Source organism: Ranitomeya variabilis, chromosome 4, assembly GCF_051348905.1.
Source record: "Ranitomeya variabilis isolate aRanVar5 chromosome 4, aRanVar5.hap1, whole genome shotgun sequence".
Lineage (NCBI taxonomy): Eukaryota > Metazoa > Chordata > Amphibia > Anura > Dendrobatidae > Ranitomeya > Ranitomeya variabilis.
Window position 1 is genome coordinate 587296180 of NC_135235.1, and position 20867 is coordinate 587317046.

Consider the following 20867-nt stretch of genomic DNA (forward strand, 5'->3'; position numbering starts at 1 on the left):
GCACTTTACACTGTATGGATGACTAATTCAATCCAGAAAAATGTTTCAATACTTTTTTGGAGTGTTATATATCACCGATGAGGATTTGAGCTTCAAATCTGAATACCAACCAATGCTCGTCAACTGCTGACCACATCCAGATACTTGAGTGTTATTCGAATATCACTGAGCACGTTCGCTCATCCCTAGTGTCCATTTGATGATTGGTGGAGCCAGCAAGTAGAGCTGAATCTTGACAGTGAGTATATTACATGCTGTTAGGATTGGGCATGCTACAGTGTTTCATTTTATAATTAAAGTGCTTGTTCAGATTTGTAATGAAAGTCTGCAGTCACTGTAGGTGGCTGCAAGCTCCTGAATCCTCAGATCATACAGATGCACATGCACACTCTAAAGATTCTCCCTTGCCAGCGGCAAGAGTGGACGGTCATGTCAGCACAAGTATGCGATCTGTATACTTCAGGCCACATTCCAACTTGACATGTCAGGCCGCGCTCAATTCATTTTCATTGAGTGAGGCCACTTATGTTTAGTCGGCATGTGACTACATGTATGCAAATCGCATACTTGCGGTTTTGTGACCTCACACTCTCACTGCTAGCACCAGAGAATCCTGACATCATGCTGTGCACATTGTGAGAATTCAGAAGTCTGCAATAATATAGAATGACTGCAGACTCATTACAACCCCTTTAATGCTCCTAATATAAATATAAACATAGTAACCCTTAGTTTGTCAGACGGCACAACACTTTATTAACATCGCCATGTATCACATGATCTTACAAGCTATAGATTGTTACATGTGTACAAGATCAGAACCATTTTCCATATAAAATTGAGTAATAATAATATTTCTTTCTTTGTCTCCAGGTTACGGTCATACGGTTCCCTTGTCAGATGGAGGGAAGACGTTCTGCATCCTGTATTCTGTTGTCGGCATCCCCTTCACCCTGCTCCTGTTTACAGCACTGGTCCAGCGGATCATCATCTACGTCACCAGGAGGCCTGTCCTCTATATTCACCTCCATTGGGGTTACCCTAAGCACATTGTGGCCATCGTCCATGCACTGCTTCTGGGGTTTCTCACTGTTACCTGCTTTTTCTTAATTCCGGCTGCTGTTTTTTCCATACTGGAAGAAGATTGGAATTTCCTGGAGTCTTTTTATTTTTGCTTTATTTCCTTAAGTACTATCGGATTGGGAGATTATGTCCCGGGAGAAGGCTACAACCAGAAATTCCGGCAACTTTATAAAATGGGAATCACAGGTGAGTAGTCCGTATTTTAGAGAATTAATTATTTATTATAGAGTATTATAAGCCTTGATTTATTTTTCTGATACAAAGTTTACGGGAACCTGTCCGGTCCCCCGTGTCCTCCAACCCAGCAGCATTCACTTATTTATGAGTAAATTCCCTGCCTAACCAGCTCTGTATAACTTTTTTCTACAATAATGAGGTTTAAAAGTAGTCGATGGGGTGTTAGTTGCCTCATACTATTCAGCCCATCTTCATGTTATCATAGCATAATTTGCAGGAGCATAAATAAGTGCTGATGGGTTGGAGGGCATGAAGGACCTGACCCTTTAAAGTGGTTGTCCACTACTCCACCAACTCTATCTGAATCCCTATGTTTCCCCCTCAGTAAAATAATAACACTGACATACTCACCTCTGGTTCCGGTTCCGGCGCTGTCCCAGTGGTGTCAGCACTGCTCCTAGAGGATCGTGTGACATTCAGAGGAAGTCACAGCCACTACTGCTCTTGCAATTCATTCGGATATCAATTACGTCCGTAGGAGAGTGAAGAAAGCGCTGATTGGTCACAGTGATCGCATGACATAAAAATGTCACGCACTCCCTGGGAAAGCCAGTGTCGACATCAGTGGAACAGTGCCGGCACTGGTGATGAGTGTAAGCCTGGAGTCACACCGGCATATCACATCTGTTGCGAAAGCATGGGATGTGATATGCTACAGAGCCTCGGCTCCTGTTCTGCTGCGAGTGGGAGCAGAGTGTCATGCTACTGTGCCGATCCTCGGCGCACAGCTGTGGAGGAGGCAGAGAAATTTATTTCTCCATCTCCTCTGCTGCCGGCATCGATGTATAACACACCACACTCGGATAATATCTGAGTACTGTGCGTTGTGTCACTCGCACACATAGACTTGAGTCTCACCGAGTCTCGCTGCCAATCGCAGCATGTTCTCGTATGCCGATTCGGCATGAGAAAATAATTGCAGATCTGTGCTGCCCCATAGATTAACACTGGACCGAGGGCTATGCAATGTTTTATCGCATAGCACTCAGCTGTATTGTACAGTAGTGTGACTCCGACCTTAGTGTTGCCGAGCACAGCGCTCAGCTTTTACTGGCAGCCCCCTACCCAATTAATTGAGTGGTAGATGGGTGTCTGACTTGCCATTTTGTAAAAGAAGTAAAAGTTCTCTGCAAGTCCCAGTGATAAGCTCCCAACTCATCAACAAGTTATCATTTATCATGTGGATACGTAAAAACTTATTATTAACTTTCAAAATAAGATCGACCAGACAAGGCAAGTCTTTATTGTTCAGCCACCACAACCCCTTTGTATACCAGACCAATGCCCAAACCCCATAACCTCCCTATCCAACATCACTGAAGGGGGGCTTAATTGTCTCCTCTCCAAATCGCACCTCAACACCTGTGCGCTCGACCCCATCCCATCCCACCTCCTCCCCAACCTCACCACCACACTTATCCCATCCCTAACCCACCTCTTCAACCTATCACTAACTTCTGGCACCTTCCCCTCTGCGTTCAAACATGCCACAATCACGCCTATCTTTAAAAAGCCAACCCTCGATCCAACTGCTATGTCCAGCTATCGCCCAATATCGCTGCTCCCATTCGCTTCCAAACTCCTGGAGCAGCACGTCCATGCTGAACTCTCCTCCAACTTCTCATCTAACTTGTTGTTCGACAATCTACAATCTGGTTTCCGCCCCCATCACTCAACTGAGACTGCCCTGACCAAAATCACTAACGACCTACTTTCCGCCAAAGCTACTGGACAATACTCTGTACTCCTCCTTCTAGAACTGTCCTCTGCTTTCGACACAGTTGACCACTGCCTCCTACTACAGATCCTCTCCTCCTTTGGCATCAAAGACCTCGCCCTATCCTGGATCGCCTCGTACCTTTCCAACCGCACATTCAGCGTCTCCCACTCCCACACTACCTCCTCATCCCACCCTCTTTCTGTTGGAGTCCCCCAAGGCTCTGTTCTAGGACCCCTACTCTTCTCAATCTATACGCTTGGCTTGGGACAACTTATAAAGTCCCATGGATTCCAGTACCACCTCTATGCTGATGACACTCAGATCTACCTCTCTGGCCCAGACGTCACCGCTCTGCTGTCCAGAATCCCAGAGTGCCTATCAGCCATACCTTTTTTCTTCTCCTCTCGCTTCCTCAAACTCAATGTGGACAAATCTGAACTCATCATCTTTCCTCCATCCCACAAATCTTCCTTACCTGACCTATCTATCGCAATCAATGACATCATGCTTTCCCCCGTACCCGAAGTCCGCTGCCTCGGAGTAACCTTCGACTCTGCCCTGTCCTTTAAACCGCACATCCAAGCTCTTTCCACCTCCTGTAGCCTCCAGCTCAAAAATATCTCCAGAATCCGTCCTTTCCTCAACCCTCAATCTACTAAAATGCTTGTGCATGCCCTCATCATCTCCCGCCTTGACTACTGCAACATCCTTTTCTGTGGCCTCCCTGCTAACACCCTTGCACCTCTCCAGTCCATCCTTAACTCTGCTGCCCGACTAATCCATCTCTCTCCTCGCTACTCCTCTGCTTCCCCCCTCTGCAAATCTCTTCACTGGCTCCCATTCCCTCAGAGTATCCAGTTCAAATTACTAATACTGACCTACAAAGCCATCCATAACCTGTCTCCTCCATATATCTCTGAACTAATCTCCCGATATCTTCCCTCACGTAATCTCCGGTCCTCCCAAGACATCCTTCTCTCCTCCACACTTATCCACTCCTCATCCAATCGCCTCCAAGACTTCTCCCGAATATCCCCCGTCCTCTGGAAATCTCTGCCCCAACACGTCCGACTATCAACCACAGTCGGATCCTTCAGACGGAACCTGAAAACTCATCTCTTCAGGTAAGCCTACAGCCTGCACTGACACCGCTGCTGCCTCATTACTATCGAAGCTACCGCCTCACCAACACCGGAGCTCCTGCAACCCCCAACCTACTGTCTCCTTCCCCATAATCCTGCAGGATGTAAGCCTGCAAGGGCAGGGTCCTCGCCCCTCTGTATCAGTCCGTCATTGTTTGTTTACTGTAAGTGATATCTGTAACTTGTATGTAACCCCTTCTCATGTACAGCACCATGGAATCAATGGTGCTATATAAATAAATAATAATAATAATATTATACAGACAAACTTTATGCAGGATGTAAAGGGGAATCTTCATATCAATTTTGAACAGAGTACAGTACTCATGTTTCGGTGTAATCTTTAGACATTGTCCTGATCTTTATTAGAAGAAATACTGTAAGTAACTGTGACGCTGAGTCACTTCTCACGGACAAGCCATGAGTCAGGGTAGTCAAGGAGTCTGACGTCAAGAGCCAGGAGGGTATGTCGTAAACAGAGGGAAGAGACAAAAGGCGTTGTCAGGTCACAGTCCGGGGTCAGAATACCAAGGTCGGAAATTATAGGCCAGTAAGCTTAACCTCTACTGTGGGTAAAATCCTGGAGGGCATTCTAAGGGATGCTATACTGGAGTATCTGAAGAGGAATAACCTCATGACCCAGTATCAGCACGGGTTTACTAGGGACCGTTCATGTCAGACTAATTTGATCAATTTCTATGAAGAGGTAAGTTCCGGACTGGACCAAGGGAACCCAGTAGATGTAGTATATATAGACTTTTCAAAAGCTTTTGATACGGTGCCACACAAAGGGTTGATACATAAAATGAGAACAATGGGGATAGGGGAAAATATGTGTAAGTGGGTTAAGAGCTGGCTCAGGGATAGGAAACAAAGGGTGGTTATTAATGGAGCACACTCGGACTGGGTCGCGGTTAGCAGTGGGGTACCACAGGGGTCAGTATTGGGCCCTCTTCTTTTTAACATATTTATTAATGACCTTGTAGGGGGCATACAGAGTAGAATTTCAATATTTGCAGATGACACTAAACTCTGCAGGGTAATCAATACAGAGGAGGACAATTTTATATTACAGGATGATTTATGTAAACTAGAAGCTTGGGCTGATAAATGGCAAATGAGCTTTAATGGGGATAAATGTAAGGTCATGCACTTGGGTAGAAGTAATAAGATGTATAACTATGTGCTTAATTATAAAACTCTGGGCAAAACCGTCAATGAAAAAGACCTGGGAGTATGGGTGGATGACAAACTCATATTCAGTGGCCAGTGTCAGGCAGCTGCTACAAAGGCAAATAAAATAATGGGATGCAGTAAAAGAGGCATAGATGCTCATGAGGAGAACATAATTTTACCTCTATACAAGTCACTAGTTCGACCACACTTAGAATACTGTGCACAGTTCTGGTCTCCGGTGTATAAGAAAGACATAGCTGAACTGGAGCGGGTGCAGAGAAGAGCGACCAAGGTTATTAGAGGACTGGGGGGTCTGCAATACCAAGATAGGTTATTACACTTGGGGCTATTTAGTTTGGAAAAATGAAGACTAAGGGGTGATCTTATGTTAATGTATAAATATATGAGGGGACAGTACAAAGACCTTTCTGATGATCTTTTTAATCATAGACCTGAGACAGGGACAAGGGGGCATCCTCTTCGTCTGGAGGAAAGAAGGTTTAAGCATAATAACCCTCGAGGAATGCAGTTTGACACCTCTGCTAATTAGCATAAACATACTTATAAATGTTAACACTATTACAAACCTAGATAAAAATCAACTTCCTCTCATTTTTGCAAACGTAATTAATTAATATTATGTCTACATTCCAAAAATATTTAGCCAAAGATGTATCGGCATATTTGTGTTTATTTGCAAATGCCATTTTTAAGATCGATAGATTTATGTTCATTTAAAGGGAAAACGTCTGTAGGTCTTTGCTGTACAATCTGAGGTCATCAAGAGGTAGGGGCTGAGACACTGATTTCAGGGATGTGTCACCTATTAGGCTTTGTGCTGTTGTTTCAATAAAATGAGTGTTTTATTAGCAGGAGATTTTCACTGCAGGACTAGCTTCCTCGTGCCTCCTAGTCTAACCACACCCCAGCACTGATTAGCAGCTTAGTGTCACTATACAATGTACATAGAAAGCTGTGCTGAGGACAGGATTACCTTTTTGAGCTCTATACCCTACATACCCTATACCCTACATCTAAAAACTCTGCACCCAGTAAACTAAGTGACACATCACTGGAATCGGGGTCTCTTTTCCTACATTATGCTAATCTCAGATGAGGAAGCAAAATCTTGATGACAGATTCCCTTTAGACAGCTTTTCACAGATCTAGAAGTCTGCCCTACATATCCTCGTCCACAAGGGCATTTTGGAAAGTATGCACAATTTTTGGTATCACGTGTGAAAAATCCTTTTGCTGCAATTTTATTCCTTTTAATCGGATGGGATATAGTATCATCTTTTTTTTTTTAAATCAGATATTTTTTATTGTGCAAGATAAATACAGCAGTGTCCATACAAATGAACAGAGTACATTTATGTTTTGTTTTAACAGAAACCTCCCCTCCCCCCCCCTCCCCCCTCCCTCTGAAGACCCATCTCCACCCAGACCTTACCTCTGGGAAGAAAAGAAAAGAGAAACAACGAGATAACATATACGCATTATAATATATGCAACTTTTAACCACAATCACTCAATTGTTTCCGTCCAGCCATGGCTGCCACAGCTTTTGAAAAAAAACCATTCTATTCCTTTTATTATATATACTTTTTTCGAGCTGAATAATATGATCTACCTGTGCAATAAACTCTCGTCTAGTAGGAGGTTCCTCTCTAATCCAATATCTTGCAATCACCTTTCTCGCAATGAACAGTAATCTAGCTATAGCCATTTTGACAGTCTCGTCGGTCAGGATTTCCTCCACATACCCAAGTACACAAACCACAGGATCCCTGGGAATCGAACACCCGTAAATCACCCCAATTTGGTTCAACACAACTACCCAGAACGCAAATAGTCTGGGACAGAGCCATAACATGTGTAGAATGCCCGCCTGGGATTGGGAGCATCTAGGGCACTCAGAGTCTTCTTTCAGCCCAGCTTTAAACAGCATATCAGGTGTCCTATAAGTCCTATTTATCACATACAGTTGTGACAATCTCCCAGGTTCACTCATTGATAACCTGGGTACATATTCCAAGATAGATTCCCACCTATCATCGTCTATTTCCCCCAATTCTGCCTCCCACTTCCCTCTGGCCTTTATAGAGTAGTCTAATAGAAAAGTGTGTAACAGATCACCATATACTTCGGATATAGCCCGTTTGTTCCATTATTATTTAATATGAAGTCCAACATTAGATCCTTCTGGATCACTATATGCCCCCTTCTCTTCTGTGCCTGAAATGCGTGCTGAACCCTTCTATATTGGTATAATTTTAACCCCGGGAACTGGAACTCCTGCTGCATCACATCAAGAGATTTAAGGCTCCCATTCTGCATCAGTTGAGTTATCAACCCGATGCCTTTTTTTTTCCACTCCCCCATTCCTTCCATATGATTGAATTCGTGAAATGAAGGGTTGTCCCAAATAGGTGAAAATTCAGTAAATCCTTCTACCCCTCTTATTCTTTTAAGCGTCTGCCATACCTTATGAATTAAAATAATAGTGTGAAAAAGAGTTCCCAATTTCTTGAATAGTCCTGCTTCTAGGCCTTGACCCAAGGGCTCCATACCAATAATATATAACAGACTGTTATGACCTTGTCCTTCCTCAAGTCTTTTCCCCCATCCCCTAATATGTTGGCTCTGCGCCGACAAAAAATACAACCAGGGATTAGGCAGAGCAAGTCCCCCCTCATCTTTAGGCCTCTGCAGTATCTCTTGCTTAATTCTCGGGCACCTCCCACCCCATACCAACTCTCCAAATAATGATTTGATTCTACGAAATCTGGACCGCGGGATCCAAACCGGAGAATTATGTAGAGCATACAAAACCTGTGGCATCACAACCATTTTAAGGAGATTTACCCTACCCACCACCGACAACTGCAGCCTATTCCACGCTGAGATCTTGGCACGTAATTTGGTTAATAATGGCTCAAGATTAAGCTCCTCAAATCTAGTCAAAGGGAGAGACACCTGGATTCCTAAATATTTAAATTGTGAAACCACCCTTAATTTTGTTCCCTCTTCCACCTCCCTAGTACAATCCACACCTCTATCCACCTGTAAAACATTCGATTTGTCCCAATTAATAATCAGCCCTGAAATCTGCCCAAAGTCTTCAATTAATGAGATTGCATTCCTCAAAGATTCCCCAGGATCCTCCAGAAAAAGCAAAATGTCATCAGCATATAGAGCAATTTTTTCTTCCATTTTCCCATACACAAACCCTTTTACCAACTGAGACCTTCTGATAGCCGCTGCCAGAGGTTCCACCGCTAGAGCAAACAGCAACGGGGACAACGGGCACCCCTGCCGCGTACCCCGAAACAACTGAAAACCATCCGACAATGCATTGTTCACCCTGATTTTAGCCACTGGAGAGGAGTATAGGAGCCTTACCCACGATACAAAAACCGGCCCAAACCCAAAGCGACTCAGAGCCGACCACAGGTACTGCCATTCTATACTGTCGAAGGCCTTATGCGCATCGAGGGAGACCACCACCCTCTCCCCAGCATTCTCCGCCGGTATCTGCATATTAAGAAATAGCCTTCTCAAATTGATGGCAGTGGATTTATTAGGCATAAAACCCGATTGGTCCGAATGGATCACCTTTTCTATCACCCGGGTCAGTCTGTTCGCCAAGGCTTTAGCCAAAATTTTAACATCTGTTGTTAGGAGTGATATTGGTCTATATGACTCCGGCAGTCGTGGGTTCTTTTCAGGTTTAGGGATGACCACAATAATGGCCTCTTTCATGGAATCAGGCAGTATTCCCCTCTCCAGTGACTCCTCAAAGACTCCCAACAATCTGGTCAACAATTCTTCAGAAAGGACACCATATATTTCAACAGGGACACCGTCAGCCCCCGGAGCCTTCCCCCCCGCCATGGACCTCAAGGCACCCTCCAACTCCTCCACCGTAAGCGGCCCATCTAACCAGTCTCTATCCTCAGCATCTAATCTAGGTAAATTTGCCTCCTCTAGAAATCCGTCAATTTCAGCTTCTCTCTGCCCAATATGCGATTTATACAGTTTGCTATAGAATCCCTTGAAGCCATCCAGGATTTGGGGTCCCTGTGTTACAACACTACCATTCTCTAATTCCAGAGCATGTACCTGTGGTGAATCCCTTTGTGCAGACGTCACCACTGAGAGAAGGTGACCCACCTTCTCTCCTTCCGCGTAAAAATCCTCTCTTTGAAAAGCTCTCGCCTTTTCTGCTTTACGTAGATGTAACTTATTTACCTCTTCCTGAGCCGTTTTCATACGATTCACGGTGTCCTGTGAACGTAAATTACTCAGTGCTGCCTCTGCTGCCCTCAATTCCTCCAATACCACTTTGTCAGCTTCCCTTGTTTGTGTTTTATGTCTAGATATCTCTTTGGATAATATACCCCTCAAATAGGCTTTCATGGTATCCCAAACCACATGTTTCGCTGCACTACCATCATTAAATTTAAAGAATTCCTTTATCTCCTCCCCAATCTTCTCCATATCAATAATTTGTAACCAAAAGGGGTTTAACTTCCAACCCAATTTAGCCATTACCCCAAGGCCCTCAATTTGAATTGTTGCTACCACTGGACTATGATCCGACACTATTCTAGGCAAATAATCCACCTCTTGTACCAACCTATCCATTTCTTCATTACCTAAGGCCATGTCAATACGAGATAGAGAGCCGTATGTCGCTGAATAACATGAGAAACAGTATGTATCAGTATTACGCACTCTCCACAAGTCCTTCCATGCCACCTCTTTCAGAAAACTACCGAACGCTGTTAAATTCCCCTCCTTCCTTGGCCTAACATGCTGCCCCCTATCCCAATGATCGTCAATGATATTGTTAAAATCTCCTATTATGAGTAATGGGACTCCTCCCCACCTACCAGATATATTTAGGATTTCCTGCAGTTTTTTCCCCGAGTACGGTGGAGGAATATACACCGACACGACACATATCAATCTAGCGAACACCTTACATACAAGGAATACATACTGTCCATCACTATCTATTATCACCTCTACCTCCTCGAACGGTACGCCTGTATGCACAAGGATTGACACTCCCCTAGCATAGGCCGAGAATGTCGCATGGTAAGCCTTCCTCACCCATCTTTTATGCAATATACTCGTTTTTTCCCTTACTAAGTGAGTTTCTTGAAGGCACACCAGCGAGGGTCTCTGTTTAACAATATACTGCAAAATAGCCTTACGTTTTGTATCATTCGATAAACCTCTAATGTTCCAGCTCAAAATTTTAACTCTATCCCCCATCATTTTGCAAGATAGTTAACCTTCTCTTCTTCCCCCCTCCATTGGTCTTCTTTACCCCCCTAAACTGGACCCTCCTACCCAGACCTCCCCCCCATTCCCTCATTATTACAAAATAACCCCTAACCCTACCCTTCCCTTCCCTCAATAACTTCTCCCCAACCAACTTTATCAATCAACGTATAAACTCAAACTCCCTCTCTGTATGAGAAAGGGGAACGTGCTATTGCTATCCCAGCAGTGGCTCAGAAGCCGTCACCAACTCCCAATAGGTTTAACACTCTCCTTCTGTCGCTCCCCCCCCCACCCTTATGAAACAAAATATATAAAAAATATAAAAACAGCTGCGCCGCCGAACACAATTTTAACACACAGGAACCAAATAACAGATTCCTCTATTAATAAACAGAATTATCCAACAACTCAAATTCCTCCCCTCCCAAAACCATCAGAAGAGCCTCAAGTTCATATCTGATCTTCCTCAGCGGTTCTTTTCTGCTCCAATACGTTTAGCATTTAAGTCCAGCCAATGAGACACCTCCTCAGGATTTTGAAAAAAGTGGACCTTTTCCATGGCCACCACACGTAGTTTAGCCGGATACATCATAGAATACACCAGACCCAATTCACGTAAGCGTCTCTTAGCCTCTCCAAACTTCACCCTGAGCTTCTGTACAGTTGTGGAGTAGTCAGGGTATATCGAGATTCGGTTACCATCAATAGACAATTCCTCCAAATTCCTAGCTCTTCTTAGCAAAATATCCCGATCTCTATAATTTAGGATTTTGGCTAGAAAGGTCCGTGGGGCGGAGCCAGGAGGCAGCGGTCTGGTCGGCACTCGGTGAGCTCTTTCAACCGCAAATAATTTTGTGAGACTGTCCCCTCCAACCGCAGTTTTCAGCCATTTCTCAATAAATTCAGTGGGGTTGTTGCCTTCCGTCTTTTCAGGCACACCTACAATTCTCAAATTGTTCCTGCGTGAACGATTCTCCAAATCGTCGGTTTTGAGCTCTAACTCCGCAATGCGCTGGACATACTTTTTCTCCCTTTTAACCATTTCCGCAGTTTGATCCTCCGTACCACTCACACGTTCCTCCAGCAATTCAACTCTGCCCTCCATTTTATGCATGTCTGACCGAAAAGAGGCCACCTCCCCCTTCAGCTCATTCACCTGAACAGTCAGGGTTGTTAATGCAGTCTTACAAAATAGAACTGTGGAAAGAATATCCTTCAGGATTGGCTCTTCACCCCCCTCTGTACTCACACTCCCCATCTGTACAGTACATTCCGGGGTCGGCCCAGTTAACATTATCAGTGGAGCATTCTCCAAATCTGGCTGTATACTAGATATTATGGGGGAACCGCTCCTCCTTCTCTCTGTCTGTGCTCCAGCCTTCTCCCCCACCTGCTCCCCCAAGTCCGTCTCACCTCCTGCCGACTCTCCACCACTTCCCTGCCTAAGCCGTCCAGCCTCCTCAGTTCTAGCGAACTGTTCCAGTTTAGCAATTACTTCCAGCCGCTTCTTATATGCGGCGTTAGCCTTTGCCGCTTCCTCCCCAGCGCTTTCAGCGCCATCTTGAGAGCGTGTGCTGCCTGCCATCCCGGGATCTTTTTGCTTTTTCCGGGTCATCTTGCGGCTCCCACTCCTTGCGATTGGCTCCCTCCGGTCCTCAGGTACTCAGGGGCAAATACTTCGGTACTTGGCGTTCGGCGGCGCCACTAGGATAACCGATTCAGCGTTCGGGCAGAGGGAGAGGGTCCGGTACACGTCCTCTCACATCCCCTGCTAGGCCACGCCCCATAGTATCATCTTTAATCACTGAATTACAATGTTGGCAACTGAGGCAAGCAAATATGCTTCTATTTTGTGTTGATAAGAATGTTTGATGGTTTTCTATCTTTAAAGGGGTATTCTTTTCTCCAAGATCCTGTCCCAATATGTAGTAGATGTAATACTAATAACATTAGCATATACCTCCAATTAGAAATGTAGTATAGTTCTTTTGATTTACTATGTCGCTTTCCCCATGTTCAGGGCATTGCAGTAGCTTAGGTATCCATGGTTACAACCACTCATATAGTGACAGTTGTTTGTGGTCATAACCATGGATACCTAAACTACTGCAATGCCCTGCACATGGGGTAAGCCACATAGCAAATCAGAAGAACTATACTACATTTCTAATTTGAGGTGTTTGATAATATTATTATTATTATTACACCCATTATATATTTGGGATAGGATCTTGGAGAAGGCAATAACCCTTTAATGTATCTTTTAACAATCTTATTGGCAATGGACATATCTTTACAACATATGAATATTGATTTAGTCCCAATGAGAGCCCCAAACTTGGGGTCCTGTCTGAGAATTCTGCAATATTTGCATATCTTTTTCTTAATGAGCATAGAATATCTAGAATATTGGTCATATCTAGTAGAAAACACATTTATCCTGTATAATGTCAGTTGTTTGGTTTGATACTTAGTGTTTTCTGTAATATGAATATTGCTGTGCCGCTGCAATAGGTCCTGTGATATCCAAGGTGGGTGTTGGCGTTGCCACACTTCTACGTGTGGGTCTGAACTACTGTGTAGTTTTGGAAATAGCTGGTATATGCCACCACTTTATCAGAACCCTTACCGAGCGTCTTTTAATCTTTCTCTGTAATCATCACCCAATACCTTGATCAATCTAATATCTAAAGGTGAGTGTGTGGCCACGCCCACTCCACATAGCCACGCCCACTCCACATAGCAGGCACAGGCCACATCTAGCTCCGTCGTGTCTAGCATTTATATGCCAAAACCAAAAGTGGGAGTAAAATACAGAAGTGGTGAGTGGTGACGTGTTTCTAATAAACTTTTCCTCTGATAAGTTTTAGCTTTCAAATAGGTAAAATATATACTATACTACTGTATATATACTATATACAGGGGAGATGATATAGAGATATATATATTATATACAGGAGTAGATGACATACAGGTATATACTATATACAGTAGCAGATGACACAGGTACTTACTATATACAGGAGGAGATGACACACAGGTATATACTATATACAGGGGAGATGACATACAGGTATTTACTATATACAGGAGGAGATGACATACATGTATATACTATATACAGGGGAGATGACATACAGGTATATACTATATACAGGGGAGATTACATATAGGTATATACTATATACAGGGAAGATGACATACAGATATATACTATATACAGGAGGAGATGACATACAGATATATACTATATACAGGGGAGATGACATACAGGTATATACTGTATATAGGGGAGATTACATACTATACTAGATGGTGGCCCGATTCTAACGCATCGGGTATTCTAGAATATGTATGTATGTATGTATATAGCAGCCACATAGTATATAGCACAGGCCACGTAGTATTCGTCTGCTATATACTACATGGCTCCTATATACTACATGGCCTGTGCTATATACTATGTGGCTGCTATATACACTCACTGGCCACTTTATTAGGTACACCTGTCCAACTTCTTGTTAACACTTAATTTCTAATCAGCCAATCACATGGCGGCTACTCAGTGCATTTAGGCATGTAGACATGGTCAAGACAATCTCCTGCAGTTCAAACCGAGCATCAGTATGGGGAAGAAAGGTGATTTGAGTGCCTTTGAACGTGGCATGGTTGTTGGTGCCAGAAGGGCTGGTCTGAGTATTTCAGAAACTGCTGATCTACTGGGATTTTCACGCACAACCATCTCTAGGGTTTACAGAGAATGGTCCGAAAAAGAAAAAAAATCCAGTGAGCGGCAGTTCTGTGGGCGGAAATGCCTTGTTGATGCCAGAGGTCAGAGGAGAATGGGCAGACTGGTTCGAGCTGATAGAAAGGCAACAGTGACTCAAATCGCCACCCGTTACAACCAAGGTAGGCCTAAGAGCATCTCTGAACGCACAGTGCGTCGAACTTTGAGGCAGATGGGCTACAGCAGCAGAAGACCACACCGGGTACCACTCCTTTCAGCTAAGAACAGGAAACTGAGGCTACAATTTGTACAAGCTCATCGAAATTGGACAGTAGAAGATTGGAAAAACGTTGCTTGGTCTGATGAGTCTCGATTTCTGCTGCGACATTCGGATGGTAGGGTCAGAATTTGGCGTAAACAACATGAAAGCATGGATCCATCCTGCCTTGTATGGAGCATCTTTGGGATGTGCAGCCGACAAATCTGCGGCAACTGTGTGATGCCATCATGTCAATATGGACCAAAATCTCTGAGGAATGCTTCCAGCACCTTGTTGAATCTATGCCATGAAGAATTGAGGCAGTTCTGAAGGCAAAAGGGGGTCCAACCCGTTACTAGCATGGTGTACCTAATAAAGTGGCCGGTGAGTGTACATGCATACATACATATTGTAGAATACCCGCTGCGTTAATACAGGCCACGGAGTATATAACAGTGGCCACGCAGTATATAACACAGCCCAAACAGTATATAACACAGCCCACGCAGTATATAGCAGCCATGCAGTATATAACACAGGCGACTTAGTATATAACACTGGCCACGTAATATATAGGAATAAAAATTTGAAAAAATTGGGTGCTCACTGTATAATGAGGTGCTCAGGAGAAAAATATGGAATATCAGAAAAGAACTCCAGCACACAAAAGGAATCCAAATGAATAATAAAGTTTATTGTAATCTTCTTCACTGCACCACGGACCTATTATCCGGACATTTGGCCACCATAAGATACAGGTATATCTTGATAAAGGCTCATAGACAGCCGAAACGTTGAAATTGATACCTGATATGAAACTGATGCTTGATTCGTTCTTCTGGCTTTGTTACTGTGTGCAGATTCTATTTTTGCATTTAATTCTTGAATTATGAGATACTAAGAAGATTACAATAAACTTTATTATTCATTTGAATTCCTTTTGTGTGCCGGAGTTCTTTCCTGATACACGTAATATATAGCACAGCCCATGCAGTATATAGCAGCCACGCAGTATATAGCACAGCCCCTGCAGTATATAACACTGGCCACGTAATATATAGCACAGCCCACGCAGTACATACCAGCCACGCAGTATATAGCACAGCCCCCGCAGTATATAACACTGGCCACGTAATATATAACACAGCCCATGCAGTATATAGCAGCCACGCAGTATATAACATAGCCACGTTAGTATATAGCACAGAGATGTAGTATATAACAGAGCCCACGCAGTATGTAACACAGCCCACATAGTATATAGCAATGTGGGCACTATATGCGTGGCTAAAAAAGACTTAAAATAAAAAATAAACATATACTCACCTTCCGAAGGCCCCTTGAAGTCCTGGCGCCTGTGTGCGGTGCACGCGGCAGCTTCCGGTCCCAGGGTTGATATGAGCGCAGGACCTGTGATGACGTCGCGGTCACATGGCCGTGACATCATGGAAGGTCCTTCTCGCATACCATCCTTGGCACCTGAACCTGCCGCTTGCACTGGCGAGGACAGCGGGCAACGTCGGAGGGTGAGAATAAACTTTTTTTAAATTATTCTTATTTGTAACATTAGATCTTTTTACTATTGATCATGCATACGCAGCATCAATAGTAAAAAGTTGGTCACACAGGGTTAATAGCTGCGTAACCGGAGTGCGTTACACCGCGCTCCGGTAACGCTGGCATTAACCCTGTGTGAGGGCTGACTGGATGACTGGAGGGGAGTATGGAGTGGGCGCTGACTGCGGGGAGGAAAGAGCGGTCATTTTGCCGCCGGACTGTGGCCGTCGCTGATTGGTCGTGGCAATTGTCGTGGGTGTTTTGCCACGACCAATCAGCGACTTGGATTTACATGACAGACAGAGGCCGCGACCAATGAATATCCGTGACAGACAGAAAGACAGACAGATAGAAGGACAGACAGAAAGACAGAAGTGACCCTTAGACAATTATATAGTAGATACAGGAGGAGATGACATACAGGTATATACTATATACAGGGGAGGTGACATACTATTATTATTATTGTTAGGTCCAGAGAGGTAGATCTGCTTGTCATCAGCGTAGAGATGATATTGTATTCCATGAGCTGTCCCAGGCCGAAGATGTAGATGGAGAAGAGTAGGGGTCGAGATGAGGAGGTGGTGTGGGAGAGGGAGACACTGAATGTCCGGTCTGTTAGATATGATGAGATCCAGGATAGGGCCAAGTCTGTGATGCCAAGACATGAGAGAATCTGTAACAGGAGGGACTGGTCCACATTGTTGAAGGCAGAATACAGGTCCAGGAGGAGGAGGACAGAGTAGTGTCGCTTGCTCTTGGCGGTTAGTAGGTCATTGGTCAATTTAGTTATGGCAGTTTCAGTTGAGTGATGTGGTCGGAAGCCAGATTGTAGCTGGTCAAAGAGGGAGCAGGAGGAGAGGTGGGGGGACAGTTCAAGATGGACATGCTGTTCCAGTAGCTTTGAGGGATAAGGGAGAAGGAATATCGGGCGGTAGCTGGACACAGAGGATGGTTTGAAGGAGGGTTTTTTGAGGATAGGTGTGATTGATGCATGTTTGAAGGATGAAGTGAAGACACCGTTTGTAAGTGAGAGGTTGATGAGTTGTGTTAGGGTTGGGATGAAGACTTTGGCGAGGTTAGGAATGAGGTGGGATGGGAGCGGGTCAAGCGTGCAAGTGGTGAGATGTCATCTTGACCGAAGGGTGGAGAGCAGATCGTCTGTCATGGTGGAGAAGCTGGCTTTGGAAGAACAGGGCTGAGCAGTCAGGAGGAGGGGCATTGAGGGCTGCGGGCCAAAGCTTTCTCTGATGTTATCGATCTTCTGCTTAAAGAAAGAGGCAAAGTCTTCAGCAGAAATGAGAGGAGAGGGAGGAGGTGCTGGGGGATGGAGTAGAGAATTGAAAGTGTTGAAGAGCTGTTTAGGGTTGTGAGTCAGGGAGGATATGAGAGATGAGAAGTAGGTTTGTTTTGCGGCAGTGAGAGTGGACTTGAAGCTGGTGAGGGACTGCTTGTATGCGATAAAGTACTCAGCAGAAAGAGATCTCTTCCATTTCCGCTCAGCGACCCTGAAAGCTCGTCTCAGTTCTTTGGTCAGGCTGGTCAGCCAGGGCTGTCTGTTGATTATACAAGTTTTACTATGCGTGAGGGGGGCGGCCGAATCAACTGTAGCAGTCATTGTGGTGTTATAAAAAGTGGCAGCAGCATCTGTGTCATGAAGGGAAGCTATGTCTGTAAGAGGGAGAAGGGACTCAGAGAGTGAGTGTAAATCTAGGTGTTTGAGATTTCTTCGAGGGTGAGTGAGTTTGTGGAGTGAGGGTTGCGCACTAGGAGAGGAGAGGGAAGAGAATTTCAGTAGGTTGTGGTCAGACAGGGGGAGGTGTGAGTTAGTTATATTAGTAAGGAAACAGAGGCAGGTGAAGATGAGGTCCAGTGTGTGGCCATCTTTGAGGGTGGCTGCGAAGGACCATTGAGTGAGACAAAAGCAGGCAGTGAGCGATAAAAGTTTAGAGGCAGCTGGGGTGGAAGTGTCAATGGGGATACTGAAGTCACCCATGATAATAGTGGGGATGTCGGCTGAGAGGAAATTAAGTAGCCTGGTGGTGAAGTGGTCAAGAAAGGTGGAGATGGCTAGTTCTGGGGCGCGGTAGATGACAGCCAGCTGGAGGTTGGAGGGGGGAGTAGATGCGGACGGAGTAGCAGAGAGCGGTAGTGGAATTGGGGAAAAGGAGCAAGTATCGGACAGGAGCAAGCGAACTCCTCCACCACGTTTGCTGGTGGGGCGAGGGGTGTGAGAGAGATTGAGTCCGTCATAAGAAAGTGCAGCTGGAGAGGCTGAGTCAGGTTTCAGTGATGTCAAGGAAGGAGAGTTTGTTAGTGATCAAGCTATATACTATATACAGGAGGAGATGACATACAGGTATATACTATATACAGGGGAGATGACATACAGGTATATACTATATACAAGGGAGATGACACACAGGTATATACTATATACAGGAGGAGATGACATACAGGTTTATACTATATACAGGGGAGATGACATACAGGTATATACTATATACAGGAGGAGATGACATACAGATATATACTATATACAGGGGAGATGACATACAGGTATATACTATATACAGGGGAGATGACATACAGCAGGTATATACTATATACAGGGGAGATGACAAACAGGTGTATACTATATACAGGGGAGATGACATACAGGTATATATTGGGGGAAAATGACAAGTGTTAGGGGGGGAAATGAGAGGCGTGATGGGAAAATGAGAGAAGTGAGGTGCTATAACTAACCACAGTTAGTTACTATGTCCGGGCAACGCCGGGCTCTTCAGCTAGTGTTATATCATTTTCCCGCCTGAGATCCACACAATAATAAAGACATCAATCTTATTTCCTGCCAAGGAATATTATTGTCCTCCTTGGGTAAACATTGTATAATGTCTTGTGCGTCATTACAGCAGCCGGCTGGTGCAGCTTTTCTTACTGATATCTGCCATCAACGGTCCTGTGGACTTACAAGAGTCCCCAGTCTAGTAGCTATGAAATACCAGTCCTGGGAGGGACAGTGAGGTAAACGGGCAGACTGATTTTTTTTTCTCCTCGTCAATTATTTACTCAGCATAAAAGTAAATGTTTCTGGGTGAGACAAAGCACATTATTAGGAACCTCCCATACACATTAGATAGCTGTCAGCCGATCAATCGTTCAGCCATCTCCTTCATCTCCCCCATATACTGTAAATAGGAGCGTTAGGCTGGCCAAGTTGCCCAGACGCCAGTGCTGTCTATGAGAAGGCTCCAGACTCTTCTGGCAGCATATTATCTCCAGAAGAACAAAAAGGATCAGCTGGTGAAATTCCAGTGGCCAATTCCATTCCTCTCCCAAAATATTCTGTTGAGGGACAGCCTGTAGGCCCTAATACACATTATACTTTTAGCAGCTCCTTCTGAATCCAGCCAGCTAGGGTGATTGCAACGCTGCAGTTTACTTTGGTGGTCGATAATAAGGGTTAATTGGAATGATAGTTTGTATACGGTACATTCGGGATGGTATGAAGTCAGCAAATTATTGGGAAAGTAAACCATAGGAACCCCGAAGATCCCAAGAAGGGGGCTCTGAAATGCCCCATTAGAATGTGTCAGCATGCGCACCACTGCTCTACTAATTGTCTATGGGCCTGCCCTGGATAGACATGTACAGCTTGGCTATCTCCTGCAGTCCCATAGACAATCATTGGCAATGTGGGGCCTTTCTCTTCTACCTGTTATCACAGCAGTAACTCGCATGCCTCCTCAGCAGCGCCTTGCTCACTGTGGTCACCGCTCTGCTTTTCTTCGTGTCAGGCCATCTCACTGAGTTTGTATCTAGCAGCACTCCTCAGCACTGCTGCTTCTCTATGATGTCTCCTCATGGCTATCGGGGGTGCAGGAATTTAACCCTGCTGGGTCCTGCATGGTTTGGATTCCCCAGAAATCACCAAACAGCTGGTGCTAATTCAGGTACACCACCCTCCATATCTTTGCCTGAGCTTAGGTTCCAGGTTGCTGTTAGCATCTAGTTTCTAGCCAAGGTGGTTTGTTGTTTATCTCGCCTCTGACTGAGCCGGCTTGTCTTCTTGTCCTGTCTGATATCTCCGCTCCTTAGCTATGTATCCTGAACCTGTGCTGCTTGCCCCAACCCCGGACAGTCTGAATACGCTTTTGTCTCACCCCTCTGTACCTCGCATACCTGCTCTGACCCGTAGGTCAGCTGCTGCTGGTCCGGACACTGCCCTGGAGTGGCACCAGGTGGCTATCCTCCAGCCTAAGCCTATTCTCACCATCAGAGGTGCTAGTGAAGACCAGGTAGTCAGTCACACTCTTCCAGGTAGGCTTGGTCAGTGGCGCAGTGGGTCCACACCCACCCACGTTACACCGTTCACTCCTCAGTCATGGCCACTAATCCTGAAGACGTTTGTGCCAGCAAAGAAGCTGTTCTTTAGACATCGTTCAGACGTCCCATTTTTGTGTACAACTGCAACCAGTCAATCCTATGATAGTCTATGGGGCCATTCACATGTCTGATATTTCTATAGTCCGATTTTTGGCTTGAGAGTCAGATAAAAATCTGCCATGCAAGTCAGTGTGTCCATGAAAAAAGCAGAATGCACTTGGAGGACATCCACGTGTGGTCCGAGTTTCACTAACTGTCAGAAAAAAGAAGGTGGAAAAA

At 44.8% G+C, this 20867-nt stretch overlaps 1 protein-coding gene across 1 annotated transcript in view; it reads left to right on the forward strand.

Annotated features, from left to right (window-relative positions):
* The window catches only part of KCNK1 (potassium two pore domain channel subfamily K member 1), a 64143-nt gene that overhangs the window by 34190 nt on the left and 9086 nt on the right, over positions 1-20867 (forward strand). The window contains exon 2 of the mRNA XM_077253131.1: positions 874-1269. Coding sequence (XP_077109246.1) covers positions 874-1269 — 396 coding nt within the window. The remainder of the gene's footprint in view (positions 1-873; positions 1270-20867) is intronic.